Source organism: Abrus precatorius, unplaced genomic scaffold (assembly GCF_003935025.1).
Source record: "Abrus precatorius isolate BTA unplaced genomic scaffold, Abrus_2018 Scaffold2, whole genome shotgun sequence".
NCBI classification, from domain to species: domain Eukaryota; kingdom Viridiplantae; phylum Streptophyta; class Magnoliopsida; order Fabales; family Fabaceae; genus Abrus; species Abrus precatorius.
Window position 1 is genome coordinate 29,161,646 of NW_020874362.1, and position 16,686 is coordinate 29,178,331.

The following is a 16,686-nucleotide window of genomic DNA, read 5'->3' on the forward strand; positions in this document are numbered from 1 at the left end:
TATTAGGTGAAAGTCATGTGGGGAAGCCATGGTTGAGACACGTTTCGGAAACTATGAGTCAGCAAATAAGATCTCACTCACTCGCAACTTACAAACATCAACACGAGCCTTGTATGACCCCTCTCAGCACCACGACAAATGGCGTGTTCATCGTGTGGCAAGACACATGCAAAACCACACTTTTATTCCCCACACTAGGTTCTTAAATATATATTATTAATATTTTATATTTATTTCCATATACAATTTTTATTTATTTTATTACAAAATTTTTCACTAAGCAATTTAATATTAATTAATTAAATTTTATTTTAATAAAATGTTATGCCCACATACACACAAAATAAAATTTCCATTAAATATACTGTAAACACGGCATTGAAATATAATATTAATTATACATTCAAAATTAAATTAAACAAATGATTTTTAAATAACTATTTAGAATTTGTATACACGACATTCAAGATAATAATATTTATAAATACTATGTTTCAATAACAATATATTGATTATTTTAGAAATTTTGTGATATTTTTTAAAAACATTAATCATGATTTATGAATACACTTATTTTCGTTATTTTATTTTTATATTTTTTTAATAAATATTGTTTAAAAGACTGAAAAAATCTAATATAGATACTTTGTATGTTTAATTATTTTTGAAAGTCAATATTATTTTACTTGTCTAATAACTATTATAATGCAAGATAAATATTCATTAAGTTCTTCAATTTCTTATTTAAATGTAAGTTTACTATTATTATGTAAATGATAAAATAAATAACGTTATTAATGATTGATATTGAAGTAAAACGTAATATTAAATAAAACTCACTTTTTAAAATAAAAACATGTATTGATGTATATTTTTTATTTATTAAAATTATTATATTTCTTATGTTTTTTAAATTAAATTATATATATAGTTATTCTTTCATATTTTTAATGTTTATTGAATCGACATAACATGATAAGTTTGTATTGTATTTTTGTTTTGTCATTCTCTTCTGTGTAAATTTTATCATACGATAACGAGAGTAGTGGCTTAAAAATAGATAAAGTATGATAATATAATTTAGTCTAATTTAAATTATTGTTTCAATAAATATTTGTATGCGTTAAAATTTAAATAGAAATACAAATCAAATTTCTGCTGCAAGTTATAATAATTTATGATTTTTAAATTTTAAAAAAATCATGTAACTATTCTAAAATTTAATTATTTTAAAACTTATTTTTAACTTATGAAATAAATTTTATTTATTTTTTATAAGTACTTCTTTATTAATTAATCTAAACTGAACCTATATCTAATTTATTATTTTAGCATATATAAAATATAAAATAAAATAAAATCTAGTTTTTTATTATATTATATTTTTATTCAACCCTCTTATTTTATATATTTTTTTCATTCTATTACATTCAACGAACGTTAAAAGTAATAAAATTTATGCATAAAAATTATTTATTAAATTAAAGATATAAATTTTTAATAAGAGCTTAACTTTTAATGCACAGTGAATAATTTTTTATTCACGTACTATTGAACGACAACGTAAAAATTTTGAATAATGTTTCATGTAAATTCTTATAAATATTTTCAGCGTGTGTGAATGTATGTTGGGAATGGGAAATAATACGTTGGATGATTGGTAGTTTATTCGTGTCTGAGGTTAATTAAAAAAAAAGAAAAGAAAAGAAAAGAAGGGCCTAAATCCTTGATGGTTTCTTTTGCCTAGCTTGGCTTCCAATTAAGCAGTCCACCAACGGCGTTGCCAAAGACCCAAAATAAAATGCTTGTGCCTTGTCTTCTATTTTCTAGCCACTCAATGTAAACGAGTTTTCCTTCTTAGACCTGGGCTGCTACTAATTTTGACTTGGTTCACTTTGTTACAATTATTGTGCACTTTAACGAGAAACGGTCAGTGCTATGCAAAGGTACTCACAGAATTGTAGTGCTTTAATAATAATAAACTGGGTTGTGGACTTATGGTGGACACGACTTTCCCATGGGCCTAAGGATACAATGAGTCAATTGCTGGAGTGGCTTCTACAAAGTACAAACGTGCAAGGAATTTCAGACCCTGGATTATTCATAAAAGTGTGGCGGTCTGTTTTATGTTATAAGATATTTATTTCATCAATTAATATAATAAACGACTTTAATCTATATATCATCTATGATCCTTATATGTTGTGATGATTTGAAATCATTACTCGATGACCCTTTCAACACTTTTTTTTGTGGCATAGCATGTTTTTTCCTCGTGTCTGTCTAATATGACGACGTTCTACAAAATTAGTCACATAGAGACATAATTGCAAGTTACTCGAAGAAGCTCGTTCAAGGTGCAAAACATGGCTTGAGGAGTGTATCACACAATAAATGAAATGAACTTGCAGTTGCGGTCTGCAGTCTCTGGCCTTCTCTTGTATTAAAGACGTATTGATGAAAACGCGGGAAACAAAGAACATAAGCTTCACCTGAATTGATCTCCTGCGTGTACCTCTCTATTGTGGTATTGAAAATAATATCTTATGATTTGCGATTTGACTTGTCTATACATGATGAAACATGAAACATTGGTAATTTTGAAATCCAGATTGTACAATTTAACAAAATTTTCCTTTTATATTTTTTTTTACTATTTCTACCATGAGGTAGAACAAAGACAAACAAGTAAACTTGTAACCTCGAACAAAAATTGCAACGGTAACTTTGTGTGAGTTTGAATTAAAATGAGATATGTTAATCTTATCACACTTGTGTCAAATGAGTCAGGGGATGAAATAATAAATATTTTATGTTTTAAAATAATTATCATTATACTCAGTTCAAAGTTAACATATAAGTAGAGTAATTAAGACTTGTATCGATAGAATTTCATTCTTGAATGATGGTAGTGAAAATTATTATAACTACCATTCACTAATGTATTGTCATTAAAATCAATCTTAGGTAGAGTATCGTATATATTTTCAGTCCTTTTCTTTAATTAAAATCGAAATTTTTTCTTAATAATTTACAATAATGTTAAATATAATTTTTATTAAAATAAAACTATAATTTTAATTTATAAATTTATCACTGTTAGCATTACTACTCCATTGCAATTATTACTGATATAGTAACTGCTATCATTGTTAACATTATAATTATTATTAATTGCCATTATTTGTTACTTATCTTGCTATTACTTACTGCAATCATGTGGATGTTTTCATTTAAACTGTTTTTTTTCACATCATTAAAGCAAAAAAATAGTTTAAAATGAGAAAATAAAAATTTATTATATATTAATTTAAATTAAAATAATTTTTAGATTCAACCCACTTATAATCAACAAAAAATGTTCTTTTATTTTCTTACTTCACAGGTCTTCTAATCAAGTTCTTTTTTTGGGTCAACCTTAGACGAGCATATGTAAAGGAGATTTCGGATGGATAAGTCACAGCGCAGAATTGCCTTTCTTTTTGGGCCATAAAACTCAGTGCAGCAGACTGAGCTTACCTTCACCTTCAGGGCCTTGTTTGGGAGCAGCCCAATTAAATTGGATTGAGCCCATCTACTACAAGCATCACGAAGGTGTAAAAAAAATCGCTATTACATCTCCATTTTGGAAGCTGTGACTGCGAGAACGAAGCTGAAATAACAAACGTAAAATTTGCATTAGCAGTGTATTAAACAAAGAAAAGTAGAGAAAAATGCGAAAGTTTGATCCATGGCCTGTGTTCTTCAAGCGTGAATGGAAACGGAACTGGCCATTCCTTGTAGGATTCGCAATCACCGGAACCCTAATCACCAAGTTTTCTCTTGGCCTTAGTGGTAAACCATCACACTCGTCTCTCTCGCTCTTTGAAGAATTGTCTTTTTATTTTTCTTCTAAACCTAATTTATTGTCACTTTTGTTTCTTGTCCTTTCTTTTCGTTTTCGTTATTTTTTGGCAGAGGAAGATTCTAAGAAGTCAAAATTCGTTCAAGCGCACAAAAGGTAATCATATATGTTGAGTATTTTTTCATTTTTGTTTTGGTTATTTGATATTTTTTGAGTGTGTTTCAATTGTTTCCGATTGTTGAAAACCGAAGGAATGAAGGTTGTAACCTGTCTTGTGTAAATCTCCGATTTTGATGTACTGTAAAATGACAAGTCCTCTTTGATATTTTGCACATGTAGAAGTGATACTTCATTATTGACAACGGTAGCTATTCAAAGCTGTCAAAGTCTCCATGTTCCGTAGCTTGTGTATATAAGTTGTGATAATTCTTTTGCTTGCTTTTCACTTAAAATTGGTGTTTTGGATGGGAACATAATTTTCAAGTTGGCGGAAGCAAACTGTTAAAAGTCGATACTTTTGCCCTATCACAAATAATACTGGCGTTAAAATCAAAGAGTGGGATTTTGGGATGTTGCAGAAATGTAGTGTTTCATATTTGAACTCATGAGATTATACCCTGGGATATTACATTGAATGGTCTTAAATATTAAGAAGATTTTATGTTGCTTTCTTATGCTGGTGTTATACTTATTAATGACAAATTAACAATTAATTGGGTTAGTCTGCATGTGTGAATCACCAACACAGCAACACCATTTATTTGTTTACTAATTACTATCACTTGAATTGAGGAATTATTTGTAATAACTCACTACTATCTTTGATTTTACATAGTATTTTATTACTATACCTAATTATGTGTATATTTTATGTGATTATAACAGTCTTGGCCTTGGGCATGTCTCCAAAGTCATGCATTCTGATGATAGGACATTTTGTTGTTTATATGTATTCCAGGTGACTTATGAATGGTGACATTTGCACTGGCTTTGCACTTTGTGTTAGGTTTGTCAAGATTGCTTTGCTTGTCTTGATGTTATGGATGTAATAACAGGAGTGATGCTCTATATAAGTCTCTATCACCGTGTTACTATTTTCAGTTCGGTTGTTTCCCCAAATCTGTTTTTCATAAAATGCTAAGTAATTTCTGATTTGCTTTATTGTAATACTCATTTTACGCAGAGTTTCTGATGTTATACATTGACCATAATCTTGGGAAAAATAGTGTACCTTTTACTTGTTGAAGTTTATTACTATTTGATATTCACTTAGTAAGTCGGTATGTATAGAATTTCTTTAGTATCATGAATAGGCTTTCTGTTCTTTGATGGCCTTTGTGGATATACTAAATCTGAAGAAATATTAAAATTTAATAGCAAAAAATCAAATTTTCTTCCATGTTCCTTCTCAATTTTGATCTCCATTAAAATATCTAGTACCCTTAATTAAAGTTGATTTATTGACTTTTGGCCCAAAAATTGTTGATGAAATTTCCATTTTTCTCTCCATTGCTTCTTCCTGCTGAACCTTTCTAGCGGATGAGACCCAATCTTTTTTAGTCTTTCTTTGCATTTTCTTCTGTCATTAAGAAAATCTCTGACAAATGATAGCATAAGAAAATCTTAGTAATATAGAGTTAGGCAAAGAAAGAAGTGGCGTTATTGATTAAAAGAATACAGTGGAGTAGACAAAATATAACTGTAAGGATTCCAATTGCAACCATATTCAGAGGCGGTTCTACTTTTGGAATTCAAACTCAGACAAGCAGAAGCATTTAAAATTAGATTTGTGTGTGTGTGTGTGTGTGTGTATGTAGTTGTTAATTTTCTAGAATTTTTTGTAAACTGAGGATCATGAAAAGTGATATTTCTCCAAGGTGAGCTATGTGCTCGGGAGTGGTGGCTATGACACGTGAATGACCATGCCTGTATGTTGCTTCAATAGATTTGCATTGTACTTCATGGGGTTATCTTTTTGTATGATATGTTCAATCATCGTTGTATGTAACAAATCTGGATCTCAGTATAAGTTATCATATTATCAAAACTCATACTTAACTTCATCTTTCCTGGCTTTTCACGTATTTTAAGGCCTAATTGACCACCAATTGTTTGTTTAGGAAAATTAAATTAAGGGAAAAAAAAAGAAGAAAAAGAATAATTAGCATGACTCATATCTCAATACATAAATTATTTAGTGTTCAGATTCATTGTTAATCCCATTTTTTGTCCATATGTTTTTCTAAGTAAACCAACCACATCCAAACTTTTACAACATCATTTCAAATCTGTTTATTCTTAATAAGGAAATTTTAAATTCTTAAGCAGGCTTCTTGTTAGTGATGACTTGTTTGTTGGCACTTCTATATGAGTGGAATTTGTTCACACGAGTTGGCCTATAGAGTAGAAAGAGCATTTTAGCAAAATCTATCGAACTTTTTGGACAAAATTCCTTTATACTTGATAAGTTTGTAGGATGGGTTATTTTAGTAAATTGATTTTATTTCAAGAAAGTAAATTGAAATATTATTTTTAATTAAAATTAGAGTTTTACTTTAATAATTTATGATAACATTAAATATTCACTTTTTATTGAGATAAGTTTTTAATTTTGATAGAAAATAATATAAAAGATATTTAAAGAATTGTACATCAATTTTGTTTCTTTTTGAAACTCTTAGGTTTGACGCTATTTTTAAAGCCAAGTTATGAAGATTGATCTGTTTATGTTTAAATAGATAATATATAATAATATTATTAGTATTTAGGCCAGTTTTAATAATAAAATTATTACATTATATTTTTTAACATGTTGTTTTAATATTATGTACTAATCAGTCTATTTAAAATTTTAACTTCGTCAATTTAAGTTTGGATTTATTATCTTATTTAAAGGTGAATTTTTTAACTTATTAATTAAGCTGTGAGGCGACGTAAAATCTTAAAATGGAAAAAACTCAAATCAGGCAAATTGTTCAATTATCTAAAGCTCGAGTCTTATAAAGCATAATTTAGTACGACCTATTGCTATCTCTATCGACATTTCAATATTAGGGAATCGGCTTTGCTTAGGAAACATGGAAAAATAATCTTTTATTAGTCTCATGTTTATTGTTACTTTTATTCTAATAAACTTTATGAAAGATATATTTTCTTTATTAATGAAATTAATAAATAAAACATATAATTTAAAGAAAAAATTGGCAATAAACGCATTAGTGTCGGAGAGAGAGTTCACACTTCCATGAAAAACAAAATTTGCGGGATCACGGGAAAGCACGTTCAATAGCTTGACCTCTCAGAGCATGATCGTCACTGTCTATTAAAGCTCTGATTTTTCCTACTTACATAGTTACATGTGGCTTGAAATAATTATCTGAAATCCATTAACTTACACTTTACTTGTGGCTTGAAATCATCCCCTGAAATCTGTTAATTTACACTGGTAATATTTTGCTCTATTAGAGGTCAAGCTATTGTTTTATTCTTTATCATTTCAATATTTGAACAAAGACAAGTGCCAACTTGGTTAGTATTCGCCCTTTAAGCCGTCCATACTAAAGAAATAGAGCAGATAAGCTCCCAAATTAAGACAATTTTGAAGGGGCCAGAAAAGGGAGTAGATGAGGCCATGTGACCGTACTCTTTGTAATTAATTACTTGTAGCTTTTGATCCACTACATATATATATATATATGATAGCAGTTAGCAGTAGTTACATAAGAGGCTTAGGTTTAACCGATAAACCATAACATTATTATTATTATTTTAAACAAATTGAATGGCAAGTTCGATGCACGAGCACCACAATATATATCACATAGGTATTCAAATTGAACCCACGAAATCTCATCATCTCCCAAAGCTACCTACTTTTTTGGGCACCTACTTTTCTAAATTGTAAATTGATGTTTGTTTTTTCATGACAAAACAAAGCTTAAACTCAATCCGATCCGTAAAAAATATTATCAAAATATATCTGATACATACTAAATTGTCAGGATGAGTAGTTCTTTAGATACTAGAGACTTTAGATAATAGTTAACGTAGTTTTAGGTCGTGAACTAGCTCTAGAGATAGTCCTACAAAAAATACTTCAATGCTTAAGTTAGTAAAAATTTGGTTAGAGTAAGAATTTAAAAATATATAAAATTGCGCAACTGAATCATAAAGATTCCTATGTTATATGAATATTGATTGATTTTGTTTATTTATACACGTGATTTCGTAGCCATATGATACAGAATCACATCTCTTGTTGGTACGGATGTTTGTGGTGTGTTTAAAAATACTTTAATCTATCAAAGATGTGAAATCGTGATGTGCATGCGTGACTTTGAAACCACTTTAGTTCCAAATTGAGGTGAAATTGATTTCAAAATTTCAGTATAACTAATTAAATTTACGAAGTAACTTCTGATACGTCTGGATGATCATTTCAATTTAAATGCAGTCATTTAATTTCGTATAACTAAAACTTAAAACTAATGTAAATTATAACACAGTGAATAGTGACCCCATATCACAACACAATTTATATTTTGCATGTTTAGAAACCTAATAAAATAATGTTTTGAAATAGATACACATTTAAGTGTATGTTATAACATTAAAATAGATACACGTTTAAGAGAATTTAACACAGAACCGAACACTCTACTTGTGGTTTTGTTCTTTTTGGAGGGTAATAAACATGACAACTTTTTACGGTCAAAATATACATTAAGGAAACCTTCCAAGGAATGCACGACGCTTATGTTACAGGTCATTCATTTCGGAGGCCAAATCTACTCTATGGCTAAGGAAGAAGCTGTGGAAAAAACAACCATCATCTCCATGTTCGTGGAATCGTTAGAGCTATTCACTCATCTTCTTCACCAAACACATTTAGTATCTGTTTTTGCAAAACAAACAATGATTAAGGCAACAACAGGTAAGTAATGATAATGAATTCAGTACAAGTAGCCGACGTTGGCAATGTCCAGTCCACGTCACTGCCATGTAAACAATCCTAGGTCGGTAGGTCCTAAAGTTAATTGAAGAACCCACCACCACGAATTAGTCATCGGTCGGTGCTTCAGCCCGAAAACATCACATCACATCGTACACGTGTCTTCACGGGAACAAACCGGAGGTCCCCAACCTACTCTTTTGAAAAGGAAAATAATTCCTATTCACCCATTAAATAGGTGTAAAATAGTAGGTGAAAAAAAGAGAACGATCTAATATTAAAGAATATATAAGAAATATATAAAAAGAAAGTGAGAATGAGAATATAATAATTAAACAACGTTAATGCAACACTGTTCTTGCTATATATAAACAGCATTTGAGCAAAGGTTAGATCAAGAAGCTTAGCCAACATAATAACTAAACACATAATCCATTGTTATTAATATTATTATCATTCTAAGCTTGAAGTCTTAAAGCAAATTAAAAAAAAATAATGCCGATTTCTAGAATTGCCATTGGAAATCCATCAGAGTTGGGGCAAGCTGAAGCGCTTAAGGCTGCTCTGGCTGAGTTCATCTCAATGCTCATCTTTGTCTTTGCAGGGGAAGGCTGTGGCATGGCATATAGTAAGGGCCTAATCTAACTTGTTCACAACTCTTCTTCTGCAACAGTTATTGCATAATTTGAGATCATCACTGCATATTTTTATGTATTTTATTTTTATAAATTAAAAAATTTATATATACATGACATAATATTTAGTCAGGACTGTGGTCCAAAGCATTCAAAACTTTTTCCTACTTTTGTAACATAGACAATTTGAACCATGCAAAAAGTAACTCTTATGATATGAAAAATGGGTGTTTTTCAGACAAGCTCACAAACAATGGTTCAGCAACAGCAGCTGGGGTGGTGGCAGCATCACTTTCTCATGCCTTTGCTCTTTTTGTTGCGGTCTCTATTGGTGCTAACATATCGGGTGGGCATGTTAATCCTGCTGTCACATTTGGTGCCTTTATTGGTGGCCACATTTCCCTCCTTAGAGGCATTTTGTATTGGATTGCTCAGTTGCTTGGCTCTGTCGTTGCTTGCTTGCTCCTTAAATTTGCCACTGGTGGACTGGTAAGTATGGAATACAATGTCAAATTAATCCTTCAAATTACAGCCTTAATCAATTTAGTACTTTAAATTATAAAAATATTATTTTACTCTTTAAACTTAAAATTTGTATTTTAACTCTTAAAATTGTAACCGTTGATGACTTTTATTTCTAATTTTATTAAAATTTTACTTTTTTACTTTATTTTTCATTGTCATTTTATATTATAAAGGACTAAAATTAATGCTGTGGTGTAAAGTTAAGAATTAATGTAAGGTTTTTGTAAAATTAAAAAATAAAGTGATTGAAATCATAATTTACGGGACTAAAATTAGTATTTAAAATAATGGTCATTTTAGTTTATGAAGTTATGAATGATTTTAATTTAGTTCTTAAAACATAAAGACTAAAATGATCTATGTTTAATAATTTTAAAAATTAAAATAATTTTTTATAACTTTAAAGACTGAATCAATTTATAATTTTAGGGTTTAATTTGATGTATTACTAAGAGTAAGAGATTTATTCAGTCATTCATTCTAAAATGAAGAAAGTCATGATAATTTTATTAATATGTTTTTGCCTTCTTTTGGGTGTCCATTGCAGGAAACGACTGCGTTCTCATTGTCTTCAGGGGTGGGACCAGCAAATGCATTAGTCTTTGAAATTGTGATGACTTTTGGTTTGGTTTACACAGTGTATGCCACTGCAGTGGATCCAAAGAAGGGTAACCTTGGCATAATTGCTCCAATTGCAATTGGTTTTATTGTGGGTGCAAACATCTTGGCAGGTGGTGCCTTTGATGGGGCTTCCATGAACCCAGCAGTTTCTTTTGGACCTGCTGTTGTTAGCGGGAAATGGGCTAATCATTGGGTATACTGGGCCGGCCCATTAATTGGTTCTGCTATTGCTGCGGTTGTCTATGAGATTTTCTTCATCGCCCCAAATTCTTATGAACAGATACCTGTCACAGATTATTAGGACTCAACTTCTCTGGTGTTGTTTCCAAATCTTGATTTCCTTTATCTTTATCCGGTTATATAAGATCATTTATTAAGTAATGATCACATCTAAGCCTTATTAAGATCATTTAACCATATTTTATCTCTGCTTGCTATCATGTTTACAATTGCTTCACTTACACTCCAAGCCTATGTCAAACAACCAAAAGAAACAACGTGAATCTATGAACAATAAACATTAGTTACAATCCTCAAATTCAAGATCATTTATCAAGCAAGTCAAAATGCAAAATTTCAGAACAAGACAGCACCTAATCCATACTGTAAACGAGCTAACATTATTAACCAATGCAATATAGTACGGACATGGATTCAGATTACCGTACAATATAATATATAAATACAATATATATTAAGTAAAATATAATTATATTAATTTCTTGTAAACTTTATTAGAAAAACATAATTGCAGACAAATCTAAGCAAAGATGTTATATTCAAATTATAATAATACTTTTTTTCATAATAATATTTGAAAGATGAGACAATACCAAGTTCTTTTACGGAGACAATCGCATTATACAGGTTTCAGTACTGATATGAACACATTCAGATTCGGTTCCAAATTCAAAATATCTATCCATCAAAGGTATATGTCAATATAAATTCACGGTGCAGAAATCTGTACAGGATACTGCAGGCAATATATTACAAATAATCACTTTCTTCCAGCTCCTACTACAACCTTAATTGCAAGCAACAATTCCATTATTTGGCACTATTCTCCAGTCGAAGGAAAAAATTTAGACGCAATAAATAAGTATCAGAATGTCTCCAGTGCCACATACAGAAAGTTATCATCTTAATTTTTTAACAAAACACTATTTTCATGTGCGGAATTAAAAATAAAAGCTCATAAATTACAATACAATATCCATAACCAAGAGTAATGTTTCTCATGCACTTTTCTTGTCATGGCGTTTATAAAGTTTCGTACGCCGTTGCTTGAACAAATGCAGGTAAAGTTTGAACCAGAGGAAGGGATAAACTACAAGTACAACCTGATTGAGAGAAATGGAGCATAGATTAAAAGAATAAACAATTTACAGATGCAGATAAATTAGAAATAAACAGAATTGAATTGAAAAGGAACAAAAAGGCATTGATTCAGCCAAAACCAGTTTCCATGTGCTGTACAAGTCAGTTCACAACATTGAGTATTAACACAACTATTTTTAAGCTCTTTTTTTTTTCCTTATAATAGGAGAACCAAATAAATTCATAAATAATTGATACCAACAACCAACTCTATTTGAGGTTATGGGATATTGGTTACTTATAAAAACTTACCTTAAGGAAATCATAATAACTAAATGGGAGGCCTGAAAAGGAATCTGCATAGAGATTCTTCTTCTTTACAATTGGAAGCGCCTGGTACATAAACCATACTGCATCATATTGACAGATCAGTCTGCATTAGTTTATGAAACTGTGATGGCATTTGAATAAGAAAGGAATGGATGAGAAATCATTACGATAGTATAATTAATTTAAAATTCATTCAAAAACAAAATTTAGATAGGGGGGAGATATTGATATAAGAACTCACTTTCACCAGGGCCCACTCCCAAAGGATAGATAACAATAAACGCTGTATACCTAATCAAAAGATAAAGCAACAAGCATATTCTTGAAAAGAGTATTTAATTAATATAATAGAACATCGAATAAGATAGAAAAATACCTAAGATAGGTGATCCAAGAAGGACAATTTCCCAAGCAACTGAAAGCATAATGTGAATACCTAATAATCTGCATCCCCAAAGATTGCAGCACAATCATCTTTCTTATTTGGAAATTGATATTTCTTTTATACTACAATTTACGTGGATTACAGACATAGCAAACCACTAGTGTAGTAGAAGAAAAAAACTAGGCCACAGTACAAACCATGAACAAATCAAATCCACGAATATATTACAGTATCGATTATAGAAGGCATGAAATATGGATTTCAGGAACACTAACAGTGAAATCAAATCCAAAATGCTAAATATCTGTTAAGAACAGTGAGTTTATCATGTGTTAACAAGCCATTTTCCAATTACTGCTCAACAAAGAGAGATTAAGTTTCTCTTTTCCTTCATACTACATATCATAAATTGTTGCTGTAAATGGTTTTGTAAGTCAACTGTTTAAACAGCAAGGTAATGCTAATAAATTAAAAGAACAACATTTACCTCACCTATGCTCCAAGCAAGAAAAGTAATAAAAACTGAAGGTAACTCCTGGAGCTACAGAAAGCATACAAAAAAAGAGGCCAGAGTTAGCATATGTCTCATAGTCAAATGTCAATAATTGCATAAACAAGAGATTATGCAAATGAAAGTAGCCAGAAATAGAATATATCATTTAAATGAATCTTTCCAACGTATGCCACACTTGTTAAAGAATAGAAAAAATTAAAAATATTAAATAAAAAAGTAAAACATTTAATAAAACTTATTACATCAAAAATATAACAAATAAACATTTATAATAATAAAAAATCTATTTTAGTGGACAAGAAATTAAAGTGAAACCTCATCAAGTTTTGCAACAAGAACAAGCACAAAGTGGGTCCTTCCTCCCCATTGCATAAGAGGAAGCAACGCTCCACTGGGCACAAGGCCTGAAATTAATTCCACAACCTGTGCGTTAAAATTCAAAGTAAAATCATGCTCTGCTTAGAAGTTAATTAAATCATTCATAGAAGTAAAACCCACCAATGGCTCCGTGTATAACTTCCAAAAATGCAGCGCATTGTAGAAAACCTTCAACCAAATAACGAAGTAGACCCAATTATACAATTAAGGTAAATAAATACATTATTTTAATTATATTTGTTTGTTTTCACGATGTATTGAAGGGGAAAGCGCGAAACGAGTTTAGGAATAAACTGACAGATTAAGTTGCCGGCGGAAGCGTAAGTTCCGTTGAGGGAGGCAGTGGAGAGAAGATTGAACAAAATCTTAGTTAAGGAAAGTGTCCTGCGAGATATAGAGCGTAAGAGAGTGAAATGGAGAAGAGATGAGATGAGATGAGATGAAAGAGGGTACCATCCAATTGCCTGAAAAGAGTTGTAAGCGGGAAGATAGAGTGTCGAAATACGAGGCATTCTCGATTTCTCGTTTACGGATATGCTCTTCGGAATCTTCGCCCTGCCAATCGCTCTCTCTCTCTCTGTTGCTGTATGATCAGTTGTATTTTTCTGATAGGGTGCATCTACGGTAAACTTTAAAATAAATGGATAACAAAGAAATATTAATTATAATTAAATAATAAAAATTAGATAAAATTAATACTTTGAAATTTTAATTCTAATTTTTTTATTATATTCTAATCTATTATTATATTTTTTTTATTTTAATTCGATCAAACTACTAATTTTTAATAAAGATTAAAAATCATCATAATTAATAAAAAAAAAATGGTCTCATAACACTTCTATAGTAATTTTTTTATCCTTCCCTGTCATATTATACTTCTTATTTTATATTATTTTATCTTTTTTAGTGATGAAAAATATTTCAAATTTTTTTAATGGGAATAATATTATTCATTGAGAAATATTGGATTTTTTGGGTTAATTTCTTGAGGCATTTTTAAAAAATTATTATTTCTGTTAAATAAAACAGTACCAAATCACACCTTTGAATTCCAAATATTAATAAATATAAATCTTTAAATTTTAACTCAGAATAATTTCAAGATGAGAAAACCAATTAAACACATTATATTATTTTGACAATCAAGCAGGCCGTGTTCTATTCTATTGTTGCATGAACATATATAGGATATTAAAGAGATCACTCTCAACAAACCGAATCAGCAATCCCCAGTATCACACTTGTATAATAAAGCAAACTGAAAAATATAACCGGTATAAATTAATGATAAATATTTGTTGAACACCTTAAGAGATATTTTCAGGTATTTTTTATTTGAAAGTATATTTTTGATATATATATATATATATATATAATTATGTACAATATCACATATATTATTAATTTTTAGTAATTTAAATAGCAGAGCTATAAATTAATTATGGAACAAAATGATTTTCTCATAATAAACTTGAACCATAAATTTGTTGATGCACACGTTGACTTATGTTTGATCTGTGTGCCGTGCATCTAATACGATTTTGATTGGAAAGCCGTGTGGATTATTGCTAGTGGCGGTTAATAATTTAATATATATAATTAAAATGAAAATGCTAATTGATAGATATCTAAATCTGATTAAAACATATAATTGAACAAACTAGTATCTAATATTTTACATTCAGAACACACTTAACACCTTCATATTAGATGTTTTTTTAAAGTAAAATCATAAACGTTAATTGACATAAACTACAGTCACACTTGAAATTGATTACAGCTATGTCACACTATGAAGAACCATGGTGAAAGCTCAGAGAGATGCTATGCTATACATATTAGGCTTTCTTATTATGATAGATGACACACGTATGAACAAAATATTGATACTTGGAAAAAGAATCCTAATTAGCCGGTTAGAAATGCTTGTCTTGTTCATAGCAAGAAAAATATTGGTCACTCATTATAGAGAATAACATCTTGTTACTTTCTTCTTCATCCATCACCCATAGCATGTGCCCATGTTGGAGAAGGTGTTAGAGGTTGAAGATTAATGTTCTCTTCTGACTCAGCAATATCTTTCCATATATCATCCATAGAGTAGCAGTACCCCTTTTCACCATCTACTCCACCAGTGTCATAAAAGCTTTCTTCTCCAGCTTTTTTGGAAGCATGTGAATAATCCACAACATGATTGTTTGAGGACAGTAAAGATTGACAACTAGAAGATGCAGGTGATGCAGTTTCTCCTCGCTTTTTCTCTTGAGCCTTCTTTTTCCTCAAGTGGGTCCTCCAAAAATTCTTAATTTCATTATCCGTTCGCCCTGGTAGTTTACGAGCAATTCTTGACCATCTGCATGGGATCATCAAAGATAAAATGGTATATGTGAATCTGAGTAAGCAACGAAATTCAAAGTCACTCCATGAAAAAATTAACAAAATAAGGTGAAAATAATGTAAAAAAGTGTTGAGTAAGAAAAAAATTAAATTAAAATTGTGAGCCTAAGTCGCCGTAGTGTATTTAGATCAACGTTAAAATACCTATAAATATAAATTTAGCGCAGAAACTACAACTATATGATAATAATATATCTACATGTTATCAAACCTATTTCCCCATTTGGAGTGAAGCTCCATCACGAGGTGCTCTTCTTGGGGTGTCAGCTTCCCTCGTTTGAGATCAGGGTGCAGGTAATTAACCCACCGTAACCTGCAACTCTTACCTGTTCTATTCAAACCTACAACAAAGTGAGGTAGTTAAAGGGTGCTTCTTAGCATGTCCATACCTATTTACTGTCTCCCTCCACCTTCAAACCTGAAACCTTTGCTAAATAGTCCCATCTACGGTCTCCAAATAAGGAAACAAAATAGACCAATTTGAAGTCCTCTTGTTCTGTCCATGGACCCTTTCGGATTTCTTGTTGAACCATTTTCTTTTACACCCTCTAGGAAAGAAACTCTACTTTGTTCACTTGATGGGCTTACGGGCACCTATGCAAGTACTAGCTCTATTTATACGTGCTTTGTCACTACTCACAATCTATGTGGTTTATTTTTATAATAAGCAAGTTTGCATATCCACCGTTCATGTGGTGCACGCATGCTCTTTCATCCTTTGCTATGGACAATTCTGGATGCACGCTGACGTCACCGATTACCATGGAAATAATCAAGGGTATT

The 16,686-nt window shown here is 30.5% G+C and overlaps 4 protein-coding genes across 5 annotated transcripts; 2 read left to right on the forward strand and 2 right to left on the reverse strand.

Moving 5' to 3' along the window:
• The first annotated feature begins 3,644 nt into the window (after nt 1-3,644).
• On the forward strand, nt 3,645-5,177 carry LOC113858896. 2 transcript variants are annotated; one of them, XR_003503468.1, is made up of 3 exons: nt 3,755-3,834; nt 3,958-4,000; nt 4,803-5,177. XR_003503468.1 is itself a non-coding variant. In XM_027491690.1 (2 exons), the coding sequence occupies exons 1-2, from the start codon at nt 3,714-3,716 to the stop codon at nt 4,002-4,004; spliced, it is 168 nt and encodes a 55-aa protein (XP_027347491.1). In that variant the 5' UTR covers nt 3,645-3,713. The 2 variants fall into 2 exon arrangements, 1 of the variants encoding a protein (XP_027347491.1); XM_027491690.1 differs by lacking the exon at nt 4,803-5,177 and having other exon boundaries at nt 3,645-3,834; nt 3,958-4,004.
• Nucleotides 5,178-9,209: 4,032 nt separating this feature from the next.
• Nucleotides 9,210-10,877, forward strand: LOC113857829 (aquaporin TIP1-3-like). The gene is made up of 3 exons (XM_027490061.1): nt 9,210-9,423; nt 9,669-9,919; nt 10,503-10,877. Exons 1-3 carry the CDS (start codon nt 9,291-9,293, stop codon nt 10,875-10,877), a joined length of 759 nt encoding a protein of 252 aa, XP_027345862.1. The 5' UTR covers nt 9,210-9,290.
• A 723-nt stretch (nt 10,878-11,600) lies between these two features.
• Nucleotides 11,601-14,072, reverse strand: LOC113858824 (very-long-chain (3R)-3-hydroxyacyl-CoA dehydratase 2). The gene is made up of 9 exons (XM_027491588.1): nt 13,957-14,072; nt 13,802-13,887; nt 13,624-13,671; nt 13,441-13,529; nt 13,099-13,152; nt 12,603-12,670; nt 12,468-12,517; nt 12,209-12,306; nt 11,601-11,919 (listed from the first exon to the last, which is right to left on the reverse strand). Exons 1-9 carry the CDS (start codon nt 14,013-14,015, stop codon nt 11,815-11,817), a joined length of 657 nt encoding a protein of 218 aa, XP_027347389.1. The 5' UTR covers nt 14,016-14,072; the 3' UTR covers nt 11,601-11,814.
• Nucleotides 14,073-15,218: 1,146 nt separating this feature from the next.
• Nucleotides 15,219-16,500, reverse strand: LOC113858281 (transcription factor MYB48-like). The gene is made up of 3 exons (XM_027490839.1): nt 16,322-16,500; nt 16,115-16,244; nt 15,219-15,859 (listed from the first exon to the last, which is right to left on the reverse strand). The coding sequence occupies exons 1-3, from the start codon at nt 16,434-16,436 to the stop codon at nt 15,502-15,504; spliced, it is 603 nt and encodes a 200-aa protein (XP_027346640.1). The 5' UTR covers nt 16,437-16,500; the 3' UTR covers nt 15,219-15,501.
• Between the last annotated feature and the right edge of the window lie 186 nt (nt 16,501-16,686).